General features: G+C 48.1%; 1 protein-coding gene across 3 annotated transcripts; it reads left to right on the top strand.

Annotated features, from left to right (window-relative positions):
• MYLK3 (myosin light chain kinase 3) lies at positions 1 to 26,205 on the top strand. 3 transcript variants are annotated; one of them, XM_044428021.1, is made up of 13 exons: positions 1 to 59; positions 10,988 to 11,078; positions 12,058 to 12,454; positions 13,483 to 14,048; positions 16,695 to 16,800; positions 18,699 to 18,792; positions 19,522 to 19,631; positions 20,360 to 20,501; positions 21,468 to 21,538; positions 22,369 to 22,497; positions 23,535 to 23,687; positions 24,290 to 24,422; positions 25,863 to 26,205. In XM_044428021.1, the coding sequence occupies exons 1-13, from the start codon at positions 18 to 20 to the stop codon at positions 25,920 to 25,922; spliced, it is 2,094 nt and encodes a 697-aa protein (XP_044283956.1). In that variant the 5' UTR covers positions 1 to 17; the 3' UTR covers positions 25,923 to 26,205. The 3 variants fall into 3 exon arrangements, with proteins under 3 accessions (XP_044283956.1, XP_044283955.1, XP_044283954.1); XM_044428020.1 differs by lacking the exon at positions 1 to 59 and adding an exon at positions 7,272 to 7,833; XM_044428019.1 differs by lacking the exon at positions 1 to 59 and adding an exon at positions 7,272 to 7,941.
• The last annotated feature ends 1,212 nt before the right edge of the window (positions 26,206 to 27,417 follow it).

Raw genomic sequence — 27,417 nt, 5'->3', positions numbered from 1 at the left:
AGACTCTTCGTTTGAGCATGGGAGGACCCTGCATCTCCGGCTCCATAAAGACGTGTGCGGTAGGGGATTATTACCTTTCTCTTAATTTATTCAAAACTGCATTCATGGAGCCAGTTCCTTTCTCCCTTCAGCTTTGCTTCACACCCCAGCTAACAGGACGATGGGCTCTGCCTTCATCCCTTATTTGTCTTCATGTTGTTCTGATCTTGAATTGCTCTGTTACGTTTTCCTGGATCTTTGGTTGTGTCCAGGCCATGCTTTTTAAATAAGAAAAACGCACAAACAATCTCACCTCTATCCTTGGAAAGCTCTCATCATGGCACACAAAACAGTGATGAATTTTGGCAGAATCGTTGACCGAAAAGGACCCAGATATTTCCTTCCGTGTATTCAATATAGCCAATCTTTCTTTGAACAGGCAATTTGATCCTTCTGTAATGTTATGCGAGGGGCAGAGGGTTGTAAGTGGTCCTTTGGAGAAAATGAATATATCAGTGGAAGCAAACGTTTGTCTTAGCTATCCATTCTTATGGTCTTCCCATCAGCTGTTTTTCCCAGCAAAGAAGAGTGCCAGCCTATCTTTTTTAAAGTTGCAGTCTGTGACCACAGGGTTAGAAATTTATTTGCATAGAACAGATCTATCAATGCCTCTTTCATCACGGTAGTGAAATGGTTCATTTATTCTTAAAGGCGGGGAAAGCAAGTGACTTCATAGTTGACTTGTAGGTCCTTGGCGTAGCAGATGAGTTGGACTAAAATTCCCAGCATCCCCAGCCAGCTCTGCAGTCAAGTCATTTGGAGGGGGCAACATTGGAAAAGACAGCCCTGGTATTCACATCATTATGCGGATGTTTCAGTGGGAGAACCACATCACAAAACCTGAAGCTTTGGCTTGAAAATTTTGGAGAAGTTTTGGCTCAAACTGAATGTGCATTTTCCCTATTTATAGAACTTTATATTTATGTAACTGTTCTCTTTAGCTGAAGCGAATTCTTGATACAGAACCACAATGTTGTTGCTGCAGTCTATGCCCCACATAGCTTACAAACCTTAAAGCCAGGAGGTATAGCCTTGATGTTCAGGACATCATAAAATGTAATCCTAGCTCAGATTTAATTTCAGCCACCCACTTAGTCGCTGGCTCGAGGCATGCCAGCATCACTCACCTTCTCACCCGCAAAATGGGAATGGTTAGAGAAGTTTCTGTTTATGGGGCTAATTTTAAGGAGCACAGGGGCAATATGCGCAGAGGGCTTCATGATGCCACAAGTGCTTCATTCGTGCTTGTTAGCATTGCCGCCAAAGGGAACTGCAAGGAAATGTTGCAGCGAGGAGAATACTTCAGGGTCAGTCCAGCTGCTATTTCCCACTTGTGTGTGGAAGGTGCTGTTTGGGCTACAGAGGATTAACACTCTGAAGATGGGTTTGTTATCCGTTTGCAGCCGGGGGGGGGGGCAGCTTTCAGAGATTGCAGAGCTGCCTCTTGCCCCGATGGCTGGGGGCCCCCACTGCCTCCTCCGTGCCCTTGATTTTGCTGCCAGGATTCGGCAGTGCAACGGTGGCGAAAGGGGGCGGCTGCGCTTCCAAGCACATCGCACGTACTCCCGTTACATGAAGCACATCGCTTGTTTTGCTGCTCTGCTGCCAAACTCCGCAGCAGGGTGGACGAGCTGGTGCGGGCTATACATCCACTTGGGGGCTGCATGCTGCTCATCTTTGGATGAAAATTACTGTAAATCTTTGGTGAAGTCGGTGTTCGCAGCAGCAGAATAGAATTGCGAGAAATCAGCAGCTTGTTGTTGTTGTTTAGTTGCGAAGCTGTGTCCGACCCTTCCGACCCTGTGGACAGCATTCCTCCAGGCTCTCTTGTCCCCCGCCATCCCTTGGAGTCCACCCAGCCCCACACCCACCACCCCAGGGACCCCATGCAGCCTCCTCAGCCTCTGCGCCCCCTTCTCCTTTTGCCATCCATCCTTCCCAGCACCGCGGTCTTCTCCAATGGGTCCCTCCCTCTCGTGAGGGGGCCAGAACAGCAGATAGGGCAGCCGAAATGGGCAACTTTTTTCTTTTCTCATTATTTTAAACGTTAATAGTGTTTTGGATTGGGATTTTATTTATTGTACTCTTTGATGCTGTGTCCTATTTATTTTACTATATCGCTGCCCTGAGACATTGTGAAGGGCGGGATATAAAAGCTTTAAATAAATAAATAAATAAAATAAAGGTGCTGGACGACAGCTCCCCTTCCCTTCCACGTCAGGCAGGTGTGTTTCCTTGTGTCTGAAGAACTTGTTGAAGAAAATGAGAAAGGCAAGGCAAGCAAATCGCTTGTGAACAAAGGTTGCCACAGAACTGCCGTTTCGGCTGTTGTCTCTGCAAACAGGGCCTCTGTGGCTTCACGGTCAAGGTGCCACTTGCTTCTTTTCCGGTGGCATCACACCAATGGACGAACGGACTTTCTGTGTATCAAGAAATTTCTCCTTCAAATGTAATCTCTGCCATGGACAGGTATGCACATTTCAGCCCTGGCTCCTCGCCCCCACAAGCAGGGGAGAATAACATAATTATTATATTGCATTTATATTCCACCCTTGTTCTTTTTGTGAGAAACCCAAGACAGTTTACACAGCTCCACTTTATCTTCACAACAACAACCTGCGAGGTAGGTTGGACTGAGGGTGTATGACCGGCCCAAACTCACCCATTGAGCTTTATGGCAACAGGTTAGGATCGCTGCTTCTGTTGAAACTGCAAAGAGGTTTTATTCTTTCTAGCAGTATGTAAGCAACAGAAACAAATATGTTTATTCAGAAACAAAGCATCGGCTGTGCAGTGCTCCAAACAGCTAAGTTTTGTTGCCGAATGCCTTCACCTGCTGAAGGTTGTGGCAGGATTGCTAAACTTCAGATGCCTTTTCCCCTGCAATCCTTCAATTATTCTGGTACTTGTGACTGACGTCAAATGAAATGTCACGGAGATCTCACTTGGATGCCGAGTGTGCCAGAGACACACGCTGAGACTAATTGTGGGAGATCCGTGTGTCAAAGGGACGCTGCTCTAAACGTTCGCTCGGAGAGCTGGCGAGGTTAGCGGACAGCTGCGCGTTGCGGGGGATGGCTCCGGCAAGAAGCATCCCGTTAGAAGGGATGCAGAGAAGATGCTGATTTGGGGGTGCGGAAGATGCACAGAGGCCCGTGGAGCGCAGCGGCCCAGAGTAACACCAAGGCAGCTGTTTGGGACCCCCGTTTTTGAGGGCTGGGGAGCATTGCTGTTCTAACTGGCAAGCAGAGATTCTGCCCAGCAATAACTCAGCATGTGGATGCTTAAAGATGTAGACATTCGACGAACAGCTCTTCATCTATTTATTTATTACGCTTATGTCCCACTGCTTTTCCTTCCAAGGAACTCAGGGCGGTTTACATCCTCCTCCTCTCTGTCTCATTCTCCCAGCAACAACCCGATGAGGTAGGTTGGGCTGAAATGTGACTGGCCCAAAGCCCCCTAGTTAGGCCCATGGCTGAGCGTGGCTTAGAACCCAGATGCCCTTCGTCCCAAGATACAGTCTTAGCCCTGCGCTACACGGACGCTCTAATTCTAACTCTCTCTGAAGCCAGCTGCATAGCTGTGAATGGCATTCTTAAATGTGGATTCTCACACAGTGCACATGGGCTGAGCAACCCCGCCCGGGTGCCTGATCCCCCCTGCACCCCCTGGTTTCATAGGAAGGCCTCACTCCTGGTCTACCAGGCACAGATCATCTGGAGTCTTCCCAGCTTTTACGATTATTTCCATGGGCTTAACTGTCCCAATGTTTTGCTTAGAGGTGTTCCGCTTTAACCTACAATATGCTGGTTTTTGAGTTTTTTTTTTTTTGTCCCTGACCCCCTTTGCCTTCAATCCCTCCAACCACCAGAGCGTGGATCCTGCAGGCTTCTCCAAACTTCTTTGACTCACGTTCCACCCAAGCCAGCATTCTGCCCATAAGCAGGGCCTGACTACAGTCATACCCTCTCACCCATGTTCCCCAGCAATGGGTGCACACAGATACACTGCCTGTGATACAGGAAGTAGCCTATGACCAGCAAGAATAGTAGCCAAAATGTAGCTTTCCCCTTGAGTTTGTCCCGTCCTTTTAAAGCCCTCCAGAACCTCATCCAGTGGCAGTGAATTCCACAGGTTAACTCTGCATTGTGTGACAAAGTCCTTTTTCAATCTGTTCTGAATCTTCCACCAGTCAGTCTGATGGGATTGCTCTGGGCTCAAGTGTTAGGACAGAGAGCAGGAGGGAGGAAGGGAGGGAGGGAGAGGGATCTAACCCATCTGGGATGCCGGTCTGGTTTTCTGGGCTTTGCAAAATGGCCACACAAACTTCCCCTTCTCTCTAGCCACCACTAGCCTGGTGGTTCCCCAGGGTTCACGTGTCTCCCCACCACCAATGGGATTCCGAAGGCCCTAACGTCTCTTCTAAGGTGTAGTTGTTGGCAATAAGAGCATTAACCCCAAACAAGCTGGCGTTTTGCATGTGGGGGAGAGGCAAGGGGGTCTCTGAGAGCACCTCTGAAGCTCAGCTTGGCCCTTGGCTTCAATCCCCTCCCCGTGGGCCTCATTATCTCCCATTCCGTCATTCCTTTCCCTTGTTCAGGGTTTAACATTGAAGTTCTAAGTGCCAATAGATGCATTTCCCTTTTCTTATGTCCCCTCCTTCATAATAGGTGGTATTTCTGGGATGAAATGGGTGGGAGGGAGGGGGAAGGTTTAATTCTTCTCTGCTGGAGCATACTGGTCCCACTCCAAATCTGCCCCATGCATTCACACACACACACACACACACACACACACACACACACACGGCTCTCAGGTATGCAACACAATTAGCAGATTCACATTAGTTTGCTGCACACATGCATGCATAAGCACCCCAAAATTGCTGTAGAGCTTCTGGGTTTCTGTGGAAAAATTGGCTTGCAGCACTGGCTTTCCTTCCATCGATCGGGTGGCTGTCTGCTGGCAATGGAATTGCCCCTCTGGCTGTATTATAAGTGCTGTTTTCAGCCCCCCGAGCCAATGCAGGCATGCCTCCCAGAATCTCCTGACTGGGGAAAAAAGATGAACATTCCGTTTTTCTACTGCATGAGAGCTTAGTTTCCACTGGACATTTCTTATGACTGCACGAAACGTGTTCACCTGCTTGTTAGCACAGCCTGTGCAGGAAGCCTGGCAGGACTTCGTGTCGGCCGGCGCTTCCCATGCCAGGAGGGGGTCCACAGGCATGGCAGCGGTTCTTTTAATCTCCGCGGGAGCTCTCTATGGTGCTGTTTGGGGGCTGGAGTTCAGCACCTGGGAGAGCTCCTGCGCTGCTTGAAAGGAAAGCTGTGATGGCTGAGAAGCTCCAGTGATGCAGATACCCAAGTTTGCCCTAGTCATACTGGCTGGATGGTCCAGAAGATGGCGCTTGGGTGGCCACTGCCATGTTGGCAAAAAAGAGGAAAAGCATCGCCAAAGAAGAGGGTGAAAGGAGATGCAGACTTGCAAAGCATTTGCCCATGCTAATCTTTATCTACAGATAGTAACTTAGGAAGTATGGCTAAAATGCAAATAAAAGGACACCTCCTCATGGAGGCAAAGTCTATGGCCAGGCATGACCTCTGCAGAGTGGCTACTCTGTTCTCCTTTCTCTTCCGATCGTTCTTTAAGTTTAAACCAGGGCAGTCTATTGAACGGAGGACCTTCAAAGAGGACTGTCTCCTGTAAAGCAGGACACATGGCCACCCTAGTCACAGAGTGAGGGTGGGGAAATTCAGGACACATTGGCCCCTGGCATCCATGGGATGCACACTTCTAGTTCTTAAGATGAGGAGGAAGTTGGACAACCATGGCAGGAACCAGGCCTGCCGTCAGGGGGTTCGGTCAGCAATGTTAGGCAACCATCTGGGTCTGCCATACAGCAGAGGACTTACTTCCGAGCCCAGGAGGTCCTAGCCCTGCTTCTATCCCTCCTTAATGTCACTGTCTTTTAACCTGCCCTCTCCAAGAGTCAGCGACTGGATTCAGACAAAACAATCTCCCACATCCAAGGGTTGAAGGTGGGTTGTTGAACCAGGGATTGCTGTAAAGACTGCGTCAGTGTCGTCCGAACCCAGCCAGTCAGCCAGCAGTGACAGAAATGAGGGCAGGGGATAGCACCCTCTGCTTTCCTTGCCTTCTCCTTGTGAGTAGCAGTGTGGATTGGGCCCAGAGACTGTGGGCACTCGTATGGGGAGCCAGACAGGGATGAAGAACTGGTTGACTCAGAGACGTGGGGTGGGCTGAGCCTCAAGCATGACATGCCCAAATGCCACGCCAGACCTGGAGGGGCCAGTTTTGATGGCTTAAAATGAAACCCAGGCATGGACTCTTGCTCGTAATGGGTTTCTTCTTGGGGGAAATGCCCACCTTAGGACTGCCAGCACAGAGACCCTGCATAACCACCACAGTATCAATTCGATGCTGTTTGCCTCTCTCCACGTGAACGCCAACGTAACGGGCAACACCTCTGGGCTTTTTCTGTCAGCGAACATCACCCATGCTCCCTCCACACTGCAAATAACGGATAGGAACACCCAAATGTTTGAACAGCAAATGGTTTTTTCTGGGGTGGGATGAGGCAACTGCAGGCTTAATGATTTTGCTGTTAATTGTGGAAACAATTTGGGCATGCCATTCTGCAGATTTTTATTTATTTATTTGACACCGAGGATGGTGGGGGTGGGCAGGCCCTCTTGGCACTGAAGGAAGAATTTGTTTGAGTTGTTTCAGTTGGCGGAGGCAGGCTGGTGTTAGATATATGCTCCATATCATTGTCATTACGGTCTATTTTTAAACCCCAACTGCTGAACAACTTGAAGCACGGACGGTGTGCGTGTTGGCCAGGGTGTGTGCATTGCAGTTTGACGACGCTGTTTCAAATCAGGCCTCGCCATGATTTAAACAGCTCAGGCTATGCTTTCCTTTCTTTCCGGTGACAAAAATAAAAGCTTCATGTGGTTTTTCCTCACCCCGCCAATCTTTTCTACAGAGTTGAAATCAAATCCCAGCTTTCCTTTTCTCCGTGCTGCATGGCCCTGTCCAATTCTTAAGATGCTTGGTTATCAACAGCCTCTTGAGGAAAGAATTTTAAATGGTGCTGTGACGTCAGGGAGGGCAATGCCAGGGATGGTGGGGGATGCAGACTCTCCAACCTGCTGCCAAGTTACCGTCATCGTTATAAGCACGCAAGTAAGAAAACAGATAATGAGAAATGAGAAACATTTGCAGAGCGGCAAATGGCTGAACACACTCCCAGTGTGTTCTAGAATTTTCCCCTCATTCCAAAGCGAGATGGGATTTCAGAGAGCTTGCCTGTAACGGCATTGAGTAATAGAGCAGCCAACTTAAGGATCTTCTCTCATCAGAATGTCTGAATGTAATCTTGAGCCTGAAGAAGGTTTTATGCGCCAGTCACGGGTTACCAAAGGGAACAGCTTAAGCACAATGGACACAAAGCTGAACCTTCTCAATGAAAAAGTTGACAAATTGTTGAACGTCCAGGAAGACTTGACAGAAAAGCTTCAGATAGTGAACCAAGGAATCGACAATCTGGGGAAAGGTCTCCAGAAGCTAAGCATGTCACAGATGTCTGCCGAACAGATTGGAGGCGTAAAACGAGGACTGAAATCTGTGGATGGTGCTCATCAGTTGGATACCCAGAGTGTTTGCTCGGAGATCTTAAGGCTGATGAAAGCTACACATCAGGATACCTCGAAGTACAGGGAGAGACTGGAAAAGATGGAGAAAATGGTAGACTCAGTGGATAAGGTTGTGAAATGTTTGGGAGAAACATTCAAAAACTCTAAAATGGTGGATTTTATTCTGAAGGGTGGGGTTGCTTGGCGGAAAGGGAGTCCCATTGAAATACTAGAAGAGGTGAGTTTCTTTCCCATCCCCTCCCCAGCTTGTTCGGGATCTTCAGCTCTTTGGTAGTACTAATGTCTTCTAGTAAAATTGTATCAGACATCTTGCATTGTTTTTCCTTCTGCTCCATGGGTCTTCAACAGGTGGTTTGGGACCCAAATGCAGGGCAGGATCTGGCCGAAACTGGCTGGCGCCAGTGCTCTCAGTGCAGTGTCCCCTTTTTGTCTGTCTGTTTCTCGGATATTTTTCTCCGAGGAGACGGAGGGTGGGAGGGAAGGGTGCTTCCAGAGGAGGTTTTTAATTGACCATCATTGGGCATCATTCTGAGAATCCAGAAGTCGTCTTTTGCCCAAAAAGCTCCCATTTCCCTCCACTTGTTCCATCTTTTTTCTTCCCATGGACGAGAGGTGAAGGAGAATAACTGCACACTTCTTAAGAGCAGGAGTGTTTCATCTCTGGCTCATGTGTCTGGGCCACTGGTGGCCTCAGTCCAGTTCCCTGGGTCGCTTTCTCCAAGGCTGAGATCCTTCTCCTAACCGGCATTAAGCACTTTCAGCTAAAACATGTTGGCATTTTGACCCTGTTCCTTTTGCCTCTCCTGCCATTGGAATGCATCCCCAAGAGCTTCTTTGAAATGGAATTTGGCCCTTGGGTTGAACACCTCCACTTTGGAGGGTGCTTCTAGCTGGAGAGGCCCCAGTGCTAACAAATGGAAAGTGCCATGCATCTATTCTGGCCCTTTCCTTGAATGGATTTCCTGTAGGAAGAGAGAAGGAGTGGGAAAACATGGAAGGATTCCAGGTGGAAGATGGCATTGACTGAACTTCTTGTAAAGTTATGCAAAGAACAGGGTGCTGGTACAAGAAGGGTAGAACCTCTAGATGATCATAATCGGTGCCTCTCATCTGGGGCCACCCAAGAGCAGAAGTGGAGAAGCACAGAGTCCTGTTATCAGTATTGTCTTTATCTGGCTTTTTCACCCCTGCAAGACAAGGTTCAGCACCTATGTAAATTCTCCATCATCCACACACGAAAAGGATTGTGTAGTTTTGCCCTGCTTCACATCTGGTCATCTGAGAGTGACCAGCAGGGGAAGCATATATGGTTCAACAGTTGAAGTGGGTCTCCCATCACAGTTGGCAGGGCTGGGGTTGGATCCTTGATCTGAAAATACAGCGGGCTATTTGTTCTGGACTCTTTAGCTTCTTTGTGTATCTCTTCGTAAGTCCTTTCCAAGTTGTTGATTGCCATCTGAGGGTGGGGAGGTTAGCCAGAATGGAGGGTTTTTAAAATTTCTGAACATGCTCCAAATTGTCCAGATAGGACAGTACAAATGAGTGAATGTGTAAGTGAAAGGTGCGAATAAAAATACTTTTGCACCCCGGGGCATGAGAAATGAATGCTGAATTATTCTTCTATCAGCATGCCAAACAGCAAAAGGTGTGTTAGTGCTATTGGGTGAGTACTGCATAAGGCAGGTGTGTGGAATCACACTCAGTCCTCGGACTGAATTCCGTTTCAGAGACCTTCCTGGATGCTGGACCCCACTGGTGGAGACCGATGCATTTTAGTTCAAAACTCTTGGTTCCAGTAACTAAGCCTCAGGAGTGTTGTGTGAAGAATGGGCAAAACCTCAGGAAAGTTAGGGAGAATGGGAGTGGGCAAGCCTGGCGTCAACAGTAGGCATTGCTGCACTTCTGGCAAGGTCCCACACCTGGAAGGTGTGCAAGACTCTTGGGCTTGCTGGCTGTAGTTCCTTACACCCCTGGGCGTGTTTCTGCTAATGCGATCAGCAGGACATGGCTGGGGATTTGAGTTGGGCCCACAAACATGCTAGAGTGGGTAAAAGCGCTCTCCTGGACCACCAGGCCTCTGATGGAAATGGGCTCCCATGCACCTCCTGTAAACCTCAATTACGAATTGCAGAAAGGGCATCTTGTCTGCCTTCATCCTGTGATGGAAAGCACTTGGCATAATGGAAGGGCAGGTCTGAAATTAACCTGTACAGGGCTTGCTTTTTCTGTGCTGGGGGGAAAAACGGCAAGGGACTGACTTTTAAATTCCAGGGTGAACAGAGATGACTTATTTTGCATCCAGTGTTGCGTGCCTGCGCGTGGGTGGAGAAGGGGCCCAGAAATTTTCCATGGAACATGAGTCCTTCAGCCACATGGCATGCTGGATCTCTTATCAGGCAGAAGAACAGATAATCTCAGGGCAGTTGAGTGGCACTGAATGCGTAAACAACCATCGACCAGGTTCCCTGCAAAACAACCACCGGGATCCCTGGGGATGCTCCTTTTGCTAAGGGGGACCTAACAGGGCAAGCGGCCTCCTTCCAAGAGGTATTCAGCTTGAGGTTCTACAGCTTCGCTGATTTTGAAAGGCTGAGTAGGGGTGGCTCCTTTCCATCCATGCATAAGGCAAAACACCTGCTGTTTCCCGTCCGTGCCTAAGGGCTCAGAGCCAATCCCGTCAGCTCCTTCCTTAGGGATGAGGGAGAACTTTGCTCCCTCATGGATTTACACATCTTAAGTCTTCTGGTATGCAGAAACAACAATTTATAGAAATTTGCCTTTTGGTGAGTTTTCCCAGGCAGATGATCTTGCTGGGGAAGGGGAATGTGCAACATTTGGGAAATGTGTACATAGAATGTGTAAATTTAAGAAAAATCCTCCATCTCCACTTTCTTCACACCATGCATAATTCTGTACACCTCTTTCTGAGCTCCTTCCTCACCATCTGGCTAAGCTAAACAATTTCAGCTGTAGTAAGCATGGCTCATAAGGGAGTTAATCCAATGCTGATCAGTTTAGATTTCTTCTTCCTCCTCCTCCTCCCGCCTCCTCCTGTATTGCTGCTCATGTTTTGTAAGCTACCTTGGACATATTGTGTCCAAAACAACATACAAATGGAGGACAAGGAAAATGTCCTGCAGGAAGGCAGCCAAAGGCCCCTAGACACCTGGAACTGAGAAGGAAATCAATACGAGGAGGAAAGGGTATCTTTAACCATTGCCCATTCATAGTTGCATTGGACTTTTCCTGTTCTTCTTTCTTAGACTAAAGATAAGCCAGAAGAGAAAGGTGCAAAAGGAAAGCATGCACCTGCCAGCAAAGGAATCCAGGCAGAAGGCAAGACTTCCTTGCAAGGTACTTGCAAACATGTTCTAATGAGTATAGTTAGTTAGTTAGTTTGTTTGTTTATCTCACTTGTTCGTTGCCCCATTAGCCACAGGCTCCTGGGGCAGCTCACAAAGCTATTGTGCATCCCATGGTTCAAATATTTAATGTTACCAATGCTAACATACTTCCCTGCAAAGCTGTCCCCACTAGTAGATAAGTCTTAGCAGGAGAATTTCAACTTTTTGGAATGGGATGCACAAAAGCTGAAAAACTAGCAAATCGCTAGGGGAAGGGAGTGACGCCTTCTGGAAATCCAGACAGGTGTGCTGGATGTGGTTTCACACCTGTCTCAGAACAGGCAGATTTTATTTTCATTTTAGCTATTTAATTCTGAATGGCTCCAAAAGACTTTCAGCCTTGCTGTGAGTCACATCCCTGTTCCCAGCTGAAAACCAGAATGGCTTCCCAGGTGGTCCTGGCTCCCGGGTTTGGGTGGTCCACATGGGCTGTCCCCCCACTGATGCTCCTGGGCTTCCCTGACAGCTAAACTGGGCCTAGCTGCCTCTGCTCCCAGGTAGTGACCGCACGGCCCCAGCTCACCAGGGCAAGGCCGCCATCCACAATGGCTTTTCTGCTGGGGCGCCGAAGTGGTAGCGCCCCCTGGGGGTGGAATGACCAAACTGCCAGTCCTGGTGTCCTACCAGGCTCTTTGGCTCATGGCCAAAGCCCAGGGATGCCCAGCCTGAACACCTGGGAATTACTGAAAAAAGAGGAAACATATTCCAAAAAGGGGACAAAGGAGGAGGGTGATTTGCATGCAAAATTATATATCTAGGTGAACGTTTAAGAATAATGATAACCTTGGATGGAATAATATAAGAAGGAGAGAGATGAGGAACTCTTTCAGTGCCAACCTCCCCCCGGTTTTTTGCAGTCTGCCCCCACACCAGCTGCCCAGTTAATATCTCGTGCTAATTTTCCCTTTGCATCTAATTTATGTCCCTAGAAAACAACCAGGGGAAAATGTCAGATGACCACAAAGGAGTGTGTGAAAAGGTGAACTTGGCTGGGACAGGCCTTTCCAAAGCTGACTCCGGCTCACCTGGGAAGGAGAAGATGGCCCAGTGTGCAGTGTCAGAAATGCACAGACAAGCAACGGACCCCAAGGACTGCCCCAAGCTGAGAGATGCGGCTGGTGTCAGCCCCACAGTCCAGAACCATGGCCTTTTCCTGAGTGGAGGCAATCCAGTGGGAAGCCAGAATATGGACAAAAGCCCTGGCCTGGGCGAACTTCCTAAGGCATCCTTCAATCCCAAGCGAAAGGGAAGTGAAAAAACCATTCTCCGACACGGCGAAGTGGCACCCCCCATCCCTAAGTCTGGCGGTGAAGTGATACGGACAAGGTACATCCTTATTTTCTACCCTTGGGTACTAAGAACAATAAGAAGGTCCCACCTTGCTTTCCACAAGAGTCACTGTGTATTCATTGTGGATCTGTTGTTCAAAAGAAAATGGTGGGGGGAGCCCATGGCCAAGCCCAAGGTTTTGGGCATATCTGAATCAGTGCTTTACCTAAACCTTTATTTTAATGATTCAACTCTGTTGAAGGTTTTTGAACAAAGGGATTGGCCAGTAAGGCTATTCAGCAGTAGAGTTAGCGATGCTGTGGACAAATGCTGGTCATATTCTTTGGGAAATACTTCCTTTGGAAGCTTTCCTTTTTTCTCTTGCAAGGATCCCAAGGTGGCTTACACCTTGTGGTGGCTAGACAGAGAAATGGATGGAGAATTTTGGAGAAGCACTTTGAAAAAGGGATTTTTATCTTTTCGTTTTGGTGAACTGATGGAGTAGCCCCAATTAAGGACCAAACTGCTAGCTAGGTTTGTTATAGGATGCTCCCAGCAGGAGGCATTAGAAAATGTTCAGACATTGCTCTGGGGGGTCATTATGAGTTCCCGTCACCTGGATGCTGAAAAGGCTCCCATCTGTAAGTCCTAACTGACTTTATTTGCAGCCAAAATGAAGTCTGCTTTGCTTGATGCAAAAGGATCCTGGAGGAATGAAACCCCAATTTTTGGGGTTGCTCAGAAAGCTCAGTTTCTTTCCTCTGATCCCTAATCATTCAGCAATTTCTCAGCTTTTGCACAGGGGTTTTGTTTTGGTTTTTTTTTTTTTTCGGGGGGGAGGGTCAGTCTAAAAGGGACAAATGCTCTCAAGATTTTGCAATTAGCACTAAGAGCTAAAAGCTGAAATGCAGCAGTGCTTTTGGCCCCAACTCATCCACCAGAATGTGTCTCCCAGTCATTTCTCTGAATACTGGCCTTGCAAAGGAAAAATGTTCCAAGTATAACAGTACAGAAATACCTTTCTTAGAACCAATGAAGAGGCCACAAAGAAGTGCCTTTAGAAGGTCTGTTTTTCTGTCTTGCAGGCTTTTGATCAACGTGCAGATGAGTGACGCTCAAGAGAAGACTCCAAAGAGCAGAGAAGGAAGTGCCGGTGGTGGACACGGAGGCAGAAGCGTGGGATCGCTGCCTTCTCTCCTTCCTCCTTGGGCAGAAGGAGCAAAACAGCTACCAGAGCCTTCTCAAGCAAAGCAGCCCTCCAAAGGTAGCAGGACTGAATCCGCCCAAGACACCAAGGGGCTGAGGTCACCTAATAGGCAAGGAGAGCAGAAGTCCAAGATCGTGGGTCCAGCACCATCAGCCGCACCACCAGGACAGTCAGAAGAGAAAGGGGAGAGCAAAAGCAAGGGTGCTTTGTGCTTGGGTTCTGTTGCGAAGGACGCCGGGAGAGACCCAGCAAGCTTGGCAAAAAGCCCCAAGGAAACAACAAAGACAACAGCAAAAGACTGTATGAAAGACGTCAGATCAGAGGTCAAGGAGTCAAGAAGTGCACCCTTAAGGAGGCAAGAGAGCAGATCCAGTCCAGGGGCAGGGAAACCGGCAGAAAATGCTGCAGAGCCAGGAGCTGGCAAAGCAGAGGACTTGGTTATTGGTGAGTGGCTGGTCCTGGGCCCCCTGAACTATTTTTGCCTGTGGTGTAATGAAGCCAGTGCTCACAGGGACACCCATTCTCCTTGATTTGCAGGGATGCTGACACCCTCTGCCAGGCCCTTCTCCCCACTTAACTGCAATCCTCATTGCAGCAGGGGAGAAATGCATTTTCCCGACGTCTGGATACTGTCCCTGTTAGTGATGCAGCTACTGGGGAGAATGGGTTTTCCTAGCAATTATGGCAATGCAAAGTGTTTTCGGGTGTCTTGGTCTTGACTGGGCAATGAAGACCCATATATTTTACTAAGACCTTGCTGTGCTGGGGATGAGAGCTGCTGCAACAGGTTTCTTGGCATGGATCTGGACTGTCCTTGGAAGCGTATTTATGGGGAGTGTTAAGCAGAGTGCCTATTCTTCCAAATCAGCCACTGTACCATTGCTCTCTGGTCACAAACAGCTACAGATTGAAAATATGTTGACACTGGTTTAACTTCATCAAGGCAGGAGGCTGGACCAGTTGGCCTACAGCAGTGGTGGGTGGAAGGAAGTTCTCCAGAAGTTCAGGTTTTGGATTCCTAGAAGATCCTACTAGCCTGGTCAGTGGTCGGAATGGCAGGAGTAGCAGTCAAACCATCTGAAGAGATCTTTCTGCCCACTGCCACCTTACAAGGCCCCTTCGGACTCTTCACATTTATGCATTTGCCTTCAAAGGGCTAACTCTAGGCTTACTTCGCACAGCAGATGAGGTGGACAACTTGCCTCAGGAGTATTTAAGTTCAGATATTACTTATTTGTTTAAAACTTTTATATTCACTGTCCCATCACTGACGTCTTGGGACAGTTTACAAGATTGCAGGGGAACACAATGTTCCTCCATTTAGGAAAAGAAAAATCTTCATGTGAAAAACGAACACACTCAGCCTTGACATGTAGCTTTCTACAGAGAGAGGTATTTTTATTTTTGCAAGAGGCATTCCCAAAGTGGAGAAAGTTCTTTCTTCTCTCTTTGGTGGAATAAAAGTGCTTCGGCACCTCAGAGACTGGCTTCAGCTAAAGCTCAGCACGCTCCCTGACCCCGGTCGCTGCATTAGGGAGAAAACTGAGCGCTTGGGCCGGGGAGGCTCTTTCAGCCAAAGCACTGAGTTCCATTTTGGAGAAGTTTCTGGGGACCATGATCTGGTGGTAGGTGGAGCCAAAGGCAAAGGGGGCAGGGCAAAAATATCAGCATGCTTTACCTTAAGGTTCTTGCTGTCAGTAACTAACAGAAGGAAAGACATTCCAGACTTGTAGAGTAGGGAAAGAAACAACCAAACAAGTGTTGATTATTATTATTATTATTATTATTATTATTATTATTATTATTAACATTTCTATGCTGCCCCTTGCCGAAACCTTGGGGCGGCTTACAACATGATAAAATATATTGAAATACAATAGTACATAATAAATTACCATTAAATATAAAAATACAAAAAATACATTGATTTACAAATACAAAATTAAAATTATCAGTATAAAATAAAAATATAGGATGAGAAAGAGAAGGAAGAAGAAGTTGCCCAGGCCAGATCATATGTTTTAACAATTGAAATGATGTTTAAATAAAAAGGTCTTTACCTGGCGCCGAAAAACCAGTAGCGACGGTGCCAGGAGGACCTCTTTGGGGAGTGAATTCCATAGGTTGGGCGCCACCGCAGAGAAAGCCCTCCTCCGGGTACTTACTCTCCTAATTTCTTTCATGGAGGGTTCCCGGAGAAGGGACTCTCCCGCAGATCTCAAAGGGCGGTCGGGCATATAGGGACGTAAGCGCTCGTTCAGGTAGCCAGGACCCAAGCCGTTTAGGGCTTTGTAGGTCATAATCAACACCTTGAATTGGGCCCGGGCTTCAATGGGAAGCCAGTGAAGCTGACGGAGGACTGGAGTCATGTGAGCATAACGCCCCGTCCCCGTCAGCAACCTGGCAGCTCTATTTTGCACCAATTGAAGTGTTCGGACTGTCTTCAGGGGAAGCCCCACGTAAAGCGCGTTACAGAAGTCTAGGCGGGAAGTCACCAGCGCGTGTGTCACTGTCGCCAGGCAGTCGTACTCCAGGTAGGGGCGCAGCTGATTAATCAGCCGAAGCTGAAGGAAGGCGTTCCTCGCCACCGCTGTCACCTGAGCTTCCAAAGAAAGCTCCGGGTTGAGGAGTACTCCTAAGCTGCGGACCTTATCCCTAAGAGGGAGTGTTGCACCATTCAGGACCAGTGATGTGTTTATTAGAGTTATTTCTCACCAAGTTTCCTGCAAGGAACCTCCATTCTGCCTCATTCTCCTCTGTATTTTATTCTCACTATAACAACCACCTGAGAGTCAATGGCTGGCACAAAGAAAGCCAGTGAACTTCATGGCCAAGTGGGATTAGAACCCAGATCTACCGACTCCCAGTCAGTGACTCCAGCCACCACCCCACGCTGGTTCGCTCTATGAATTCTCAGAGAGCTATGGCTGTGGGTCTCCCTCTCTCCCCTATATATGCAGGAATCTATCTGTGAAATGCCTTTTGCTGCATCTCCACCTGGAGAAGTGAAGGGTCAGGGAAAAGGAACCAAACAGATGCCCAACTTTTTGCAAAGAAAATTAAGACGGTCTTGCTTGGCTTCTTCCTCAGATGACAGCCCTCCTCCTCCAGCTCCTTTTGAACATCGCATTGTGAGCATCAAGCAGACGGAGTTGACAGACTGTTATTTGGTGTGCCATCATGAAGTTTTGGGAGGGTAAGTTCAGTGAACGTGGTCATGAAAACCAGGGATGGAGACCCTCAGAACCCAGGGCAGCTCTACTGGAAACCTCCCCGCAGTCCCTCCCTTTCAGTAGGGGTCTTGGCTCCACCCTTAGCAGGACTCTTGCCATTGGAAAGCTAAATGACCTGAGCCATGGGGCCTCCCAGCTCCACATCTGCTCCCCCCTGATGCCTCCTTACAGAGTCAAGGGCTGGGTTTGGCACATGCCGCCTGCTCCCCTCCTGAGATCCCTCCCATCTCTTCCAGAACAGACCAGTGTGCTCCCCTAGAGAACGGCTGTTGCTCTGGAGGGCCCCGCTCCGCCATGGCAGAGCATGTTCAGAAGGCTGGTAGCTCTTGTGTCAGTGGTGCTCCTCACCCGTTGCAGCTTTTACCTTCAGATTTGTAGCGGTTGCCAATGGTGCTCCATGGTGGCGAACCCAATTTTGGGATGGGGTGGAGCAGCATGGACAACTCCTCTCAACCTGAAAAGCAAGCTTGCGGTGGTTGAGGAGGCCCACTGCTATAGAGGTCACCAGTCTCCCCTGGAGGAGTGGGTTGAATTCAAGGTGGCTCCTCTTCCATGGGGCCCTCCAGTTGCTGGGCATGGCCTGAAGATCCCATGGGACATTTCAGCATCACAGAAGTGCTTTGAAGTTAGGTAATTGCCCGGGATGTAAGAGATTCCCACACATTTTGAGCCCAAGTTTTGATGCTTGCACTTGTCAGTGGGGCAGCTCCTTTCGTCTTCCTCCCCACGTCCCACCTGTCTGGCTGCACCAGGGATGGAGAACCCCCAAGAGGCCAAGGGACCTCTGCACCCTGGCCTAAGAACATACCCAGCCTGGAATAGCTCTTAATCAGTTGCTCTTGACTCTGATCAGAGAGAAAAGAGATTTCTTCTTCTCTGTCCTACACTGCAAGTGAGGTTTTTGAAAAGCTCCATTTGTACTAACAAATGCTCTTTCAAAAACCAGTTACAGAATGGGGAAATTAGATCTGTGTTGCTGGTGAAGGAAGGGATCGTTCTTCTTGGTGACCCCTCCCAACCCTTGAAAAATCACTCCTCCCTGGCTGCTTGTAGGGTTTAAAAGAGCCTCCATCCTCTTTTAACAGTCTCATTGCAACATGGCTCAGGGTGTGTAGTGTATGTGTGCAGAGGGACTCTTCTGGGAGGGAAGGGCCTGTGTGTATCTTATGTACACAACCAAACATTGACCGGACCATGGCAGGAGCAAATGTAAACCTTTTTTAAAAAAATCTTGCATTTAAATTCAAGAAAAGGAAGCTAACAATGTTCAGACTTACATAAATCCTGTGCACACTTAACATGGGAATAAATGCTGTGGAACACCAAAGTTTCTGAGTAAATGAACATAAGAATGCAGGGGAAATTGCATCATGTTTCTCTGACAGAAGGACTGATATTTCCTGCCATCTAGAGCTTCTAACGTAGCAATAAGAAACTCCCGGGCATAATTATTGGCCCTCGCATCATTTCAGAAAGGGGCTCATTAGCCCAGAAATATCCACTCTGAGGCAGCTTTGGGAATGCATTGTTAAAGGACAGCAGAGGAAATATGTACAGTTAAGGAACCAACGCAGCTCATTGTCAGATAGTCATTCCACTGTGAAATCCAGGAATACAAATGGGGTGTAATATTTTAATGTAAGCACCAAACAACTGGCTGGAAAGATCAAGCTTAATCCTCCTTAAGCCAGGAGAAAGTGGAGCTCTCGGACTCCTGACCTCCCGATTCCATTCGCTTTGTACCAGGTTATTTTTAATTGCCGATAAGAATAGTTGGTGTCTGGAGGCGTCTGCAAAGAGCTGCTCCCGAGGCTGTTTCCCCTTCGGGCTTCATGTCTTTGTGTTCTTCATCTTTCAACAGGGGGCGTTTTGGTCAAGTTCACAAGTGCACGGAAAAGTCAACCGGACTCTGTCTTGCAGCCAAGATCATCAAAGTGAAAGTGGCGAAAGAAAGGGTAATGAGAACCTCTTAAAAATAAAAGCGAGATCAGTGGAACAAAATGTAGCCCTGGATCTTCCCTTCGAAAGGGACACACCTGTTCAGTTTTCCAGCTAGTCACCTGTCCACCAGAAGGACATTCTGTTGCCAGACTCTCCATGTCTTATTCCACACCTACTGCATAGGTTCAGTCTTTAGGTGCTTTGTAAGGTGGCTGGTTGACCCTTAAATTAAAAAAAAAAACCCTTACTGTACTTCCTCAAACCTTGACCATCCCACCCCAAAGCTCATGAACACCTACCTCTTCTATTTCTCTTTAATCTATTGGCTACGGTTTTGATTTGCTGTTGGAAGGTGCTATGGGAATATTCCTTAACTGTGCAGCACAGAGGTTGAAACCCTGGGCCAGGTTTTCCTGGAAGCCAGTAGGGGATGCTGAATGAGAACGAGCTCAAGGGTGAGTGTCAAAGTCCCCTGAAAGATAACTTGGCTGCCACCGCTGATAAAATGGTCACAGCAGGACAAGCGTGTTTATTAGAAAGGGCGCTCTCACTTCATGCAGGGCAATGGTGGAGCTCAGTTCATTAGGACTCTGTGTGAATGGGCTGTGTTGCATTCGGCTGATACAGTTCAGAACAGCCTGCGTAAAAGAAGAGAAGAGATCTCTGGTCGGGTGGCAATAAATGCTCACCTGTCTTCAGACAGTTGCTAACGTGAACAACTCTCTTCATTTCTGATCTTCCAGGAAGAAGTGAAGAACGAGATCAACATCATGAATCAGCTAAACCACGTCAACTTGATCCAGCTTTACGATGCTTTTGAGAGCAAGAACAATATCACTTTGATCATGGAATAGTGAGTCATAAAATGTCTTAGAATTCGTTCTGGATTTACTAATAGTTGAGATTGGTCTCTTTCACTAGCCTGTAAAAATATTTTAGTAAGCTGCTTTGAATAGTTAGTAAAAAGGTTAGGAGGAGATGAGGATGATGATAATATTTGCAATAATATGCTTAAATCCCACTGAAATCAGTGGATTTCCATTAAGAACATGAGGATGAAATCCCATCCAGACTTACCTGTGAGTCAGCCCTGCTAAAATCATTACGGTTTACTTCTGCATAGGCATGTAGTTTCTCTGAAAGCTTAATTGCATTGGATATGCGACTCTTCCATCTGGATGGCGGTTAGGTGGGACATACCTCTGTGCCTGTGCGCATAGAATTGCAAGCACATGGCACAATCCTGTGCATGCTTTACTCAGAAGTAAATCATAGTCTTCAGTGGGACTTCTTTTCATATCAGTGAGCAAAAGATTACACCCGTTTGTTGCAATTGATTTTTGCTACTCTCTAGGATTCCCAACCAGTTAAAGAAGTCTTCCTTGGATGGATTGGTTCAATTTAAGTATTATTCTTACTGGGTGGCATCCAAGGTTATTCTAGGCCAATGGGAATTGTTGGGATTTAAGTGAGACTAACATGAGAGAGAACCGAGCATCTGCTGAATTTTGGATAGGCTGGAGCTAATCTGAGGATGTATTTGTCTTTCCCCATCCATATTCTGTTTGGCCACTGTGTTAGCGTTGATGGCGGCGAACTGTTCGACCGGATCATAGATGAAAACTACAATCTTACTGAACTGGATGCTATCCTTTTCACCAAGCAAATATGTGAAGGAATCCACTACCTGCATCAACAGTACATTCTTCATCTTGACCTGAAGGTGATGGGATAGTCCTGCTTCCTTCCAGTTGTTGCTGTGATGCGCCCTCAGGCTGCGTCCTACTTACAGCGACTCTATGAATAAACGTCCTCCACAACTCCCTGTCCTTGGCAGCCCAGCTCGGCTCCTGGAAATGCTTCCTCCCCTACGGCCTCACCGACAATCCTTCTGCTGCTTCCGACGCTGGAGCTGCCGCTTCGGTTGCTTACGAATTCATTTTCCTTATTAAGTGTCTATCCTGCCTCTCCCCCACTGTGGAGCTCAAGGTGGCCACATGCGGCTCCCAGGCAGCCTCCCCTCCAGGCTCCGACCAGCCAGGTCATTAAAACAGCACCCCCGTGACCCAGAGGGGCATGTGAGCATGTCCAGGGGAGTCTTGGGCATTTGTGGAAATGCAGCAGAGGGAAGTGCTCATTATCATCATCATCATCATCATCAACATTTCTATACTGCTCATAGACAAAGCTCTCTGGGCAATACACAACGTTTAGTCCCCCATCCAAATTTCAACCAGGCCTGACCCTGCTTAGCTTCCAAGATTAGGCAGAATCAGGCACTTCAGGCTACATGGAAGCTAGGAAAAGGGAGCCTAAAACTGCTCCAGTGAACGCCAGGAGGGGAGGGAAGAATGTTGTGGAGGGAAGGAAATAAAATGGAGTGGCTGCAGCCTTGGACAGAGAGCACATTTCATGCTGCAACATTTTGCGTCAAATCCCCCTTGTAAAGTCAGTGGCATTTTCCTTCACAGTCCCTTTGAAAGTGGGCATGATTGGAAAAGATGGGCCACTTTTGGTATTCAATTATTTAAAATAATGGGAGCTCCATGGTTGTGGTTGAGAGATGAACTTGCGTCTCCAGTCTTAGCTCAGCATTTGAATGGCTACACCTTGCGAGGCTGTTACAGGTGGAAAGCCGGTTTTGTGAAGGTTGCAATCGTTGACTGAAGCCTGCCTTCTTCTTTTGTAGCCTGAAAATATACTCTGTGTGAATCACACAGGAAACCAGATTAAAATCATTGATTTTGGATTAGCAAGGAGGTAAGTCCCTGCACCATGGTTACCTCTGGCTTTGGCTGCTTTCTCTTCTATATCTTATATCCTTGTGTTATTAGCTATCTCCTCTAAATATCTTGCAGCCCTTTCTGGGAGCTGACTTTAAATGTGTAAATATCCACGTGCAAAGCACTTCTCTGCTGCGGGCACTCCATGTGGGCACTGTTGTGTTCAAAAGGCACAGTTAATTTCTTTAAAGATTTTATGTACCATTCCACAGTAAACACTCTTAGAACAGTTGGCTCCATGCTAACTATTTATTCTTTTTACCAGTGTATAATCAGGCTTCTGCTTATATGGCAATCACCTCTGTGTGTGTAAGATTTTTTTTCCTAGTTTATGTGGATTTTTTTGGTGTTTCTACTTTTTGTGAGCTGCTTTTTCACAGCCTTAAAGAGTTGGGGTTAGACAGACAGATATATAGATAGTAGATGTGGTGGTGGAAAGTTTCAGCGTTAACATTTTCAGTTGGTTCAGGTTTCAGCCCCACATAACTCTTAAAGCAGGGATGGAAAACACCAGGCATGGGGACCAAATATGGCACTCCCAGAGTGCCACAACCCCTTGCCTTGGGCTGTTTTCCCCTGGCCACCAGTCCTTTGGAAGTTCCCCAATTTTTACAGGATTCCCTCTCCCCTTCTAAAAGTTGAGATTCCTCTTTTAGGGCTCAAAATTCAGAACTTTAAGCTAAAATAGTCTGATACTCTTTTCTCCCAAAGAGTGGTTGGTCATTGAGCTGAAAGGACGGTCACACTAGGGGTTCAACTTGAGCATCTTTTGATGGCTCCCCTCTCTCTTTCTCATTTCTGATAAAGGTACAAGCCTCGTGAGAAGCTGAAAGTTAATTTTGGCACGCCAGAATTCTTGGCTCCCGAAGTGGTGAACTATGATTTTGTGTCGTTCCCGACGGACATGTGGAGTGTAGGCGTCATAGCTTACATGCTGTGAGTAAATCCTTTAGGAATGAAGGTGGTTCCGTCATAACAGTGGCACCTACGCCAGAGCTCCGGGAGGGATTTCCAAGGCCAAGACGCAGATGATGGCAGGTTGCAAAAGCAACTTTGGGGCCATCAAAGTTTATTTATTAGTTGTATCATGCCTTTTTAGTATTTTAATAAGCTCATGGTGGCTTACATGATTCTCTTCCTCCTGCTCTCAGTCTTCCTCCTGCTCTCTTCCTCCTGAGAAGGAAGACTCTGTGACCAGCCCAAAGTCACCCAGTGACTCCATGGCTAAGCAGGGACTAGAACCTGGACCTCCTGAGTCCCAGTTCTGTACTCTGAACCACCGCAAAGATGCACACTCAACTAAATTGCCAAGTATTGCTACTTGGGACCAGCTAGCAACACTTCTGCATTGAATACATGGCTGTATTCTTGTCTTTCCCCCCATTTATTGAATATTATTAGTAGGGAACTGTATCTTTGCAGGGGATGGGGTATGAGGTGAGACTGAGGGAACTGGGTCTCTTCAGCCTGGAGAAGAGGAGACTCAGAGGGGGTATGTTGGCGACATACAGGTATGTGAGCAGGTGTCACACAGAGGTGCGTATAGACCTGTCCTTCCCTGCAGAGGAAGGCAGAACGTGCTCCAATGGAGCAATGCTCAGGGAGCCAAGGTTTTGTTTGGATGCCAGGAAGCACTTCCTGACAGTCAGGACCTCGAGGGTGTGGAATGGGCTTCCAAGAGAGGTCGTTGAGGCCCCATCGGTGCGGGTGTTCAAGGATAGGCTGGATGTCCACATGGTGGGCATGTCGTGAGCGGAGCCGGCTGGGGCCAAGGTCAGACTAGATGGCTCGGGAGACCCCTTCTGGCTCGCTCTGTTTCTGTTTCTATCTTCCATTAAGGCATCTTAACCCCATCCCAATCCAAGATACCTTTCCAGAGCCCCTTTGGAACTGACACAAAGCACAGATGGGCCGCCGTGACTGCCAGCAAAGGGGCACGATTGTCACTGTTGTGCTTTTGCTCCCTGCTCTAGGGTCAGCGGCCTGTCACCCTTCCTTGGGGAAACCGACACGGAGACCATGAACTATATCGTGAACTGCAGCTGGGATTTTGATGCGGAAGCATTCGAGCAAGTGTCAGAAGAAGCCAAAGACTTTGTTTCCAGGCTCCTCATAAAGGAAAAAAGGTACAGCGCTGCTGAACCCAGATACAGAGTCTGGGCTTACAGGCCAGCACCGCTGCCCGGCCTTGGCGCTTCTGGTGGGCCCATCCCCGGCCACCAGAACTTCTGTACATTAAGTCTCCTTTCTTCTCCTCCCAAGAACTCCACCCACGAAGGGACTGCACTGTCTTTCCATTTGCTAGTCACACTAACCTGGCCTCCACACACGGTTGGTGAGAAATAGGTGTGTGTACAGTGGAACATGCATAGACCGCCCCACCCAGCTCTCTCCAGATGTGCTGACTACAGTGCCTATCATCCCTAGCCAGCATGGTCAAGGACTATGCCCAGGCATCTCAACAATCTGGAGATGCGGATGCGGATGATTTTAAAATCTGAACTTTTGTTTGGCTTCTTGGTTGAAGAGTTGTTGGATAATTCATTTTTTAATAGTGGCGGTATTGTTTGTTTTTAATACTGTGTCCTGGGATCCTGTGGATAAGGGTTGGCTTATACATTTTTTAAAACGAACAACCAGAAAGATGGTATGTCCATTTTTGGTTGGTTGGGAAATAGGTTTTGGTGCCCGTTCACCAGTGATCTTCCTTCTGTTCCAATCTTCACAGTGGCCGAATAAGTGCAGCCAACTGTCTTAAGCATGAGTGGCTGACGGACTTGCCGGCCAAAGCCAAGAGATCCAAGGCCCGCTTGAAGTCTCAGCTGCTCCTACGGCGTTACATGGCTCAACGGAAATGGAAGGTGAGCACTACACAGGGTTCCCTGTCCTTCTCTGGGCACAGTCAACGTGTTTGCCAGCAGACCGACTCCTTCTGAATTCCATTAATGGAAGGATGGTGGCCATGTAAGGAACCCCGGCCGGCCGGCCAGCTTGGGACCCAGGCTGGTTGGCTGTATTCTGGGCCTGAGGTTCTGTATCCAAGTTCTGGACAGATCAAGAGGAGGACTTCTCCACCTTATGGGCTGTGGTGGCCAAAGATGTGGCGAGTGCGAGTGGCTTTGAAAGGCAAATTCATGGAGGATGCGCTGCCACGGACTACCAGTCCTGAGGGCTCAATGATGCCCCCAGCTTTGGGATACCAGTCGCTGGGGTAGGGGGACAACCGGAGGAGGTCTTTGCCATCATGACCTCGTGGGGTCTCCAAGAAGCCTCTTCTGGTTGGCCACCCTGGGCAACTGGCGCCCAGGCTAGATGGACTCTGGTTCTGATTCAGTTAGGACTTTCCTTTGCCCTTAGGAGGTTGATTTCAAATTTTTATAACACTCCTCAGTCCAAAAGAAAAGCTCCTGGCAGAGTTTATGGTCTCTCGGTAAAAGGCAGCGCTTGCCTGCAGACTAAAAAAGACACAAGAGAAAATGAAAAGGGGGACAGGGAGAGAAAGGAAGGAAAACCAAGCTTTTCAGTAGCATTGGATGGGCCTGCTTTGCTTCTGCCTCTTACCTTCTGGGAAGGGCAGACCAAACGGATCAAGTCCCCGATGCTCCTCTCTCTTAAATCGTGCCCGAGTCAAAAGGAATGGACTTCTCCCACAGACCCCCTTGCTATTTGGGTCGCTTTTGCCACTGACCTCTGGAAGTCACAGGGACGATTCTCATGGACCAAATGTGGGACTTTCTCTGGGAAGAAACCAGGAAGGGCACAGCTGCCCCAGGCGAGGTTTCAAGCATCTCCCAGACGGTTGCCAGAATGACGAATGGTCATGGACCGCAGATCACTTTTCCTTTGATCCTGTCAGCACCTTGCATCTCCCAGATGTTTGTAATTAAGGGCTGGCAGGCCAGCTCTGTGCAAGGAGGGGAGGCTGGCAGGTGGACAGAAACAGCCTGCTAAGCTGATTTGAGGGCTTACAGCAGTTGAAAGACAACATCAGTTTGTTGCTTGCTCACCTTACTCTGAAGCTGCCCAGTAACCCAAGTTCTCTGTATAGTGTATGGTAAACTGTACAAAGAAATGAAGAATAAAACTGTACATGGCTATAACCCAAGCGTCCAGAATTTCTCTTGGGGACAGAACCCACCCACCTGGGCTCCGATCTGGCCCCCATTCGTGAATCTAATTAGTAACTCTCTGGCTGAAGCTAGATTGCAACCATCTCCTGGGATGTACTGTCTTCTCTGGCCCATGACGCTGCACAAGGTTTCCCTGTTTAACCCATTCCATTGCTTCAATTTTCGTTGCAGAAACATTTCTATGCCGTGGCGGCCGCCAACCGGTTGAGAAGGTTCCCGAGCATGACCTAGAATCCTGCATAACCTCCATGAAAGAGGAGTGAGACGCAAAAGACCGGATGGTTGTGGCAGCCTGCGCCCCAATTTGGCAGTGTCATTTCTCCTCTTCTGCTCCATAGCTCACAAGTGTGCATGTTTCTGCCTTCAAGCCTGATAGAATGGGGCTTCCTGTAAGCAGGACGTCAGTTGTGTTGTTACACAAGTTATCGCATGAAGCGGGGTGAGAGGGGGTAGTAAAAGGATTTGCCCTGAAACGTTCATTTCTCCGATTATATGCTAGTGGTTAGCAATCACCTTTTCTGAGTCAGACTGGCTTTCCTTTAAGAATAGAACTCTCCTTGAGAACCTCTGGGCATGGAAGAGGGCTTAACTCAAAGCAGAAAACATGATAGCCAAGTAGTCCTGATGATCTTCCCAAGATTACTGATTTACTTTCAAAGAACAGAAGAGCTGTGCTGGATCACACCAGAAGTCCACCTAGTCCCAGCTTTCTGTCCTCACAGTGCCCAATAGCTGCCCACAAGATCCCACAACCTATGTTCCCCAGCAACGAGTGTCCACAGGTATACGGACTGATACCAGAGAGAGCGAAGAGTCACCAAGACCTGAAGCCACTGTGAGTCTTCTCTGGGAACTTGTCCCATTACCTTTGGAAACCCTCCAAGGTGAGGGCCACCTTGTGGAGAAGTCCACGCCTTGACCATGCGCTGTGCGAAGGCTTCCTTTTGTGTGTGCTTAATCTTTGTGGTGGGACTGCAGGTGGCGCGGTGGGTTAAACTGCTGTGCTGCTGGGCTGGTTGATCGAAAGGTCGCCGGTTCGAATCTGCACAACAGGGTGTGTTCCCGTTGCTCCCCCCCAGCTCCTGCCAACCTTGCAGTTCGAAAGCCTGCAAATGCAAGTAGATAAAAAGGTGCCACTTTGGTGTTTAGCCATGCCGGCCACACGACCACGGAGACTGTCGGCAGACAAACGCTGGCTCCCTCAGCCAGGAAACAGAGATGAGCACCACCCCTAGAGTCAGGCATGACTGGACGTAACGTCAAGGGGAAACCTTTACCTTTAATCTTTGTGGTACCTCTCTGACCCTCGCTTAAGTTAAAAACTAGACTGATCCAGTGTTTTGCAAGGTAATGACGGAACCCCCTTCTAAGTCCAACATCACACCAAGTCTCTTTTGCTTTTTTTACACTTCCTTTAGAGTCCGCGAAAAGGATACCTAGGGGTTTGGTGTGGCTTTAGTGTTTGCATACTGTTCCATATCTAGATCGATTCCAGAGTTGTGGATAGGAAAAGGCTAAAAATGAATAAAAAGCAGTACATTAAAGAAGCAAAGTAATATTAAAACTGTGGCTGACAGCAAGAAAAAAATCTGGAGCCAGAGTCTGCAACAAGCACCAAAAGCAGTGCAGTGTGAAGGACGACACACTGAAGGTTTTTCACTTGGTGGGCTCCTCTTGGGCCATATGGAACCTCCAGAAGGCCGCGCATGTTACGTCTACAACTAGG

This window comes from Varanus komodoensis, unplaced genomic scaffold (assembly GCF_004798865.1).
Source record: "Varanus komodoensis strain SLA01 unplaced genomic scaffold, ASM479886v1 scaffold19, whole genome shotgun sequence".
Lineage (NCBI taxonomy): Eukaryota > Metazoa > Chordata > Lepidosauria > Squamata > Varanidae > Varanus > Varanus komodoensis.
This window is presented reverse-complemented; position numbering and strand designations above follow the sequence as displayed.